The sequence below is a fragment of the Arachis ipaensis genome, chromosome B08 (assembly GCF_000816755.2).
Source record: "Arachis ipaensis cultivar K30076 chromosome B08, Araip1.1, whole genome shotgun sequence".
In the NCBI taxonomy this organism is placed as follows: Eukaryota; Viridiplantae; Streptophyta; class Magnoliopsida; order Fabales; family Fabaceae; genus Arachis; species Arachis ipaensis.
Genome location: NC_029792.2, coordinates 739,412 through 744,956, shown reverse-complemented (window position 1 = coordinate 744,956; position 5,545 = coordinate 739,412). Strand labels below are relative to the sequence as shown.

The window sequence follows — 5,545 nt, the reverse complement described above, 5'->3', positions numbered from 1 at the left end:
TCTCCAGAGTTTTTTCATCTCGAGATCAATTATGACATAAGATAAGCATGTTTATCATAATTTTATTATTCTATTTCTATATATGTAGGTGTAGCAAACCAATACAACAAAATTACATATATGTCCACATGATTTACATTTATACCACTAGACAAGATGACAACTCTGAAAACTTGCTAGCAAAGAAAAATATACTGTCATATACACAAGGTACATATGGTGAAATTGGCAAGAATTGTGCTTTAATTTTTCATTTTGATTCTGCCAAGAAAAACTATAGAAATCAGCCAATGATTTAAAAGAATTCTAGATTGTTCCATCAATCCTTTTCTCTTATCTAGTTTGGAAGTTGAGTGCTTTGATGCAGTAGGCAAATATAAAGGCAAAAAAGAGAGTGAATGCAACCAAAACAACAGCAACAGGTCCCATGAAATCTGGTTTAAATCCATAATGATCTTCAATATAGTCTTTGATAGCAGTGTGATTATTTGTCCCAAGCACAAGAATTTCTTTTGTTACATCTCTATATTGAGACACAATTAATCCATACACTGTCCATGCCACTGGACATATCCAATAATACCAAATCCACCATTTAGGAATTCTCTGTAATGCCAAAGTTGTTGGATAATGTTGCTAGTTAGCAAGAAGATTATAACATGCTTTGAAGAATTAGCAAATTGGAAAAGGTATATACTTACTGGTCTTGGAATGAAGAAGCCAGAGAAGAGATTGAAGACTCCATAGAAAGCAGCTGCAAATACTGCTGCTACTTGGTGGTTTGGTGTGATGGAAACAGTCATCATGCCATAGTATGTGAAGTACAACAAGGTGAAGAAGCTGACAAAGAAGAACCAAAAGAACTTTTCCACTTTCCATTCAAAGCTCACCATAGCATACACTATGAGTGAGTAGTATATAGTTTGAAAAAGTATATATGGTATTTCAGCAAAAACCTACAATAATGAAAAATCAATATCACCATAATAAGTAACAGATCCTAAATTCAAATTAGGTGAAGACTCACGTATAGTTATCTTCATTTAAAGTTGATAGTTAAGAACTATTAGATGATTTGACATATTTGATTAAATTGCCATCTAACGGTTTTCAATTATCAACTTCATATGAAGATAACTACGTGTGAGTGATCATCTTCAAATAAATAAATAACAATATGGTTCTCTAAAGTAAATAATCCATCTTCTGACCTGTGCAATAGCATAAGGTAAAGCTGAGTACATTCCAGCCGCTTTTTCTCTGTAGAACACTGTTCTTTCAATAGCTACTATAGGTTGAACAGTTTGACAGTTGTTGATACCAACAAAAATAACAGCACCATACAATGCTCCAATAATCTTGGTCAAGTCACCAGAGGTCTCTCTGCATAGATGACAAGCAAAATATAATAATCATATTAATTGAAATGAAAGACATATGATTGAAGATCTCAACATAAAAAGGCATCTCCAACCTTTTCTTTCCAACTCTCCAAAATATTGTTCCAATCATGAGAGCTGCAAGCAAGGTGAAGAAATATCTGACAAGGTTATAATCTGGACTCCTCCAATAAGTAACCCATTGCTTCCATAGACAGGACTTAAATTGTCCCCATATGGATTGAGAATACTGAGTTGGGAAATATAAATCTTTTGCTCCAGGAGGAGGTGTACTTAGCTCCTTTACAAGAGCTTTGTTTCTCCTGCTCATAAAGGATATATATAAATGTTTGCTCAAACCAAAAATGTATATGCAATTGTCAAGTTGCTAATAATTTAGCTATTTAATCTATATACTTACTGATACAAGGATGACGATTTGTAGTATTCAGCAAAGTCCACTCTGAGACGAACTTCAGCTGCTATGGAACTTACTTCTAGCATCCATGTTGCTGGGTTATACTTATCCTTAATTTTTGGGACCCCTTCAATTGCCTTTGAGCAATGTTTAAACATGAAATCAGATGTTGAGCCCCTTTTTTAACAAGAATTTTTTATATAAATATATCTAGTTATGGTAATACCTCAAAATATTCAATAATCTTGTGGGAATTTCTTCCTAATGGTCCTGCATAGATCACTTGTCCTCCCCTCTTCATCAATAGCAACTAATGGAATAGGAAATATATAAATGTCAGTAACATACATGATCAGGAGAAACACAAGAGATGTGAAAATTTTGAAGTTGATTAGTACCTCATCAAAGGCTTCAAAGATATCAATGCTAGGCTGGTGAATTGTGCAAACTACTGTTCTTCCAGTGTCAACAGTGTTTCTCACAGTTCTCATAACAATGGCTGCTGCTCTTGCATCAAGACCTGATGTAGGCTCATCCATGAAAATGATTGAAGGATTAGCAACAAGCTCAACTGCTATTGTTAGCCTCTTTCTCTGTTCTGTTGATAACCCTGTAACTCCTGGAAGCCCAACCATTGCATCCTTGAGATTATTCAACTCCACCAAATCCATTACTTCATCCACAAATTTCTACAAAGATTTTAAACCATTGTAAGAATATCTTTCACTACCTTAATTAAGAGAATAACAAAACAGATATTATGCTTTGTGTTCTTACTATCTTTTCTTGGTTGCTAACTTCTTTAGGTAACCGAAGGAAGGCTGAGAAAATCAAAGACTCTCTGACTGTAACTTGGGGTGAATGGATATCAGTTTGTTCACAGTACCCTGAAATTCTTGCAAAGGTTTCTTGATTCTTAGGGAATCCAGAGATTCGGACATCTCCTTCAATGTATCCACCTGTCTTTCTTCCAGCTAAGACATCCATCAAAGTTGTCTTTCCAGCTCCACTAACTCCCATAAGAGCAGTTAGAACTCCAGGCCTAAAGGCACCGGTTACCTCCCTAAGCAGTTGTAGCCTATCGTCTGTCACTCCTTGATCTTTCATTTCCTGTCACAATTATGATCAAATCTGGCTTCATGATTCCCATGAAAAATTTGTTATTAAAATAAATGAACATGTTTAATGGGGATTCTTACAGCAGGCATGTCTACATAATAGTTAACACTATCAAAAGACATAGCAAGTGGCTGAAAAGGTAAAACCATTCCTCTTTTTGCAGCAACTCCAGTTGCTAACTCAACTGATGATGAATCAACCTTTTTCAATCCACCAGGATCACTTTGGCTTCTCATTCTTTGCATTGCCACTTCTCCTGAAAATACAAAACATGACAATTAAGTATGATCAAGCATGTTTATCAGGTAAATCATAATTGAGAAGTTAAAAGTTATGTTATAATTTGATGTTTTATTACTTGTGTTATTTCCATCAGCAACAAACAATGGTTGAAGTGAAAACTCTTTGTTGGCCTCAGGCCTTGCGAGTCTTGGTTCTTCCTTGGAGTCCCCTCCAACCCCCATTTCACTTGCTTCTTCTTCAGATATAGTTGCTTGTTTGTTTCCAATAGCTAGTGAGCCAAATGATACCAGACATACCAATAAGAATAGTTAGTGAGTAAAATGAAAGAAATAAATAATTGATCACTAGAAATATTGATGAGGATATGTGAGCTCTTACGATTCAGATACATCAGTGAAATAGTGAAGAGAATGTTGTAGAAAATTACAAAACCAATAAGAGCCCCTGCACCTATCCAATACCATCTTTTCTCATCTGGAACACCAAATGTATCTAATGTTTTTGCACCCAATGTGGGAGAACCATCTGAGGACTGTTAAGTTAAGCAGTGAAAGTTAAGTCAGAAACAATTTGTGCTACACCAAATAATGTTCATAGTTTTTGAAATAATTAATTACCGGATGATTCCACCTTGGAGCAAGCATTTCATTCACAGAAAATGCATTGAAAGCATATGTCAGTGGAGAAATCCAGTAGCCCCATATCCACCATTTTGGAATGTCACCTGTTAAAGATTAATGATAATATGATAAGTGTGTGAGTACTTTCTTCAAACACATAGCATACATTTATGTTAAAGTTTGGATAATAAGTTACCCACGTTTTGGGATGAGGAAACCACCAAGTAAAAATACAAGAAGCAGCATGAGGGCTCCACCAGTGTTGGCAATAATCATTGTTCTACAAACTCCAGAAATTACTCTAAACATTCCAGCTGCCATTTGTTGGACTAGAAATACCAACAACAAGTGCTTGAAGAACCTACAAGAAAATATTTTATAAGATTCAAAACTCCATACTATAGTTATGAAACTACTTCTATCACGTCTCCTCACGTAAGAGCTTTTCTGAATTTGCATGAATTTTCTTCCTTTTGAGAGTTAACAAGGATTAAACTCTAAACTCTGATACTACATTTTTATTAAGATGAAAACTCATGTGCATTTAATTTGATATAAAGCTGATAGTTGAGAATCGTTAGATGACAGTTTAGTCAAATCTGATAGATCATTTAACGACTCTTAACTATCAACTTCACGCACGAAATTAACTGCACATGAGTACTAACAGAAGAAAACACCTGAATAGTTATATTTTTAACAATATAAATGCATCAATTTAGTCAAATCTGTCAAATTATTTAAGGACTCTTATCTATCATTTAACAGTATAAACTACTTTTAACTTGATGTGAAGCTGATAGTTGAGAATCGTAAGATGACAATTTAGTCAAATCTGTCATACGACTCTTATCTATCAACTTCACACAAAATTACCTGCACCTGAATTTTCATGTTTTATTAACTACTTTTTTCAAAAAATTTAAATTAACAGAAAAAAACACATGAATATTTATATTTTTAACTGTATAAATGCATCACATAGAGAGGTGAGAGTGAGTATACCTAGTAGCTTCTGGTGCAAAACCAATAGTGTAGTAAGTAATAAGAACCCAAACAACAGATTCAAAGAGAGAAATGGGGATCCCTAAGAGGAAGTTAGGGAGAGTGTAAGTCCATGCAGGATGGAAAAGATGATCTCTGTGCTTATAGAACACAGGTTGCCTCTTAATGGTGAGTGAAAGCTCAGCAAAGCCATTGAACATGTTCATGGTCATGGTGAACAAGATTCCACCAATGTAAAGAACAGCATCGTCCACATTCCTTCGGTGCATTGTGGTCTTCAAGAAGAGAGTTGCGGAGATGACAGCAACGATGACAATCTGCGTGGTCTTGAAGACGTAAACGAAGGAGTTCCTCTTGATGAGAAGGCACTCCTTGTCCCAACAAGCTTTGAGCAGTTTCATTGCTGGAACAGAGTATTTCTTGAAAACAAGAGCTGCTCTGTGTCCCTTTGATTTGTCGTACGGAACAGAGAGCTCACTCTGCAGTTGCATGCCGACGTGGAAGTTGTTGAATTTGTTTGCAAACTCGCTGACTGTGACGTATCTATATGGTTTGCTTCTGTCTGCCCAGTATTGTTCTTGGTCCTTCCTTGATGTCACCTGACATCAAAATCATATTCTCATTTGTGTCTAAGAAGGTAAAAATTTTACGTGAATTTAATTGCTGAGAGCCTTACATGAAAATTTAGTCAAATCAGTCAAATTATGTAACAGCTTTCAGGTTCATGTGAAAATCGACTGTACTTAAGTTTTCACCGTTTA

General features: G+C 35.3%; 1 protein-coding gene across 3 annotated transcripts in view; it reads right to left on the bottom strand.

The window, feature by feature from the left end:
* The window catches only part of LOC107612651 (ABC transporter G family member 29-like), a 14,329-nt gene continuing 8,784 nt past the window's right edge, over window positions 1-5,545 (bottom strand). Inside the window, exons 6-20 of one of the 3 annotated variants that reach the window (XR_002351725.1) lie at window positions 4,785-5,383; window positions 3,980-4,140; window positions 3,777-3,883; window positions 3,538-3,691; window positions 3,275-3,427; window positions 2,997-3,172; window positions 2,575-2,907; window positions 2,196-2,486; window positions 2,024-2,107; window positions 1,801-1,934; window positions 1,475-1,702; window positions 1,212-1,383; window positions 702-956; window positions 242-606; window positions 1-163 (exon numbers count right to left, since the gene is read on the bottom strand). Coding sequence is in view for 1 of the 3 variants with exons in the window: in XM_016314348.2 (XP_016169834.1) it covers window positions 334-606; window positions 702-956; window positions 1,212-1,383; window positions 1,475-1,702; window positions 1,801-1,934; window positions 2,024-2,107; window positions 2,196-2,486; window positions 2,575-2,907; window positions 2,997-3,172; window positions 3,275-3,427; window positions 3,538-3,691; window positions 3,777-3,883; window positions 3,980-4,140; window positions 4,785-5,383 (3,120 nt within the window). In the remaining 2 variants the exon portion in view is untranslated. Of the gene's footprint in view, window positions 607-701; window positions 957-1,211; window positions 1,384-1,474; window positions 1,703-1,800; window positions 1,935-2,023; window positions 2,108-2,195; window positions 2,487-2,574; window positions 2,908-2,996; window positions 3,173-3,274; window positions 3,428-3,537; window positions 3,692-3,776; window positions 3,884-3,979; window positions 4,141-4,784; window positions 5,384-5,545 lie in introns of all 3 variants that reach the window. The other 2 variants (XR_001613831.2, XM_016314348.2) reach the window with 2 other exon arrangements.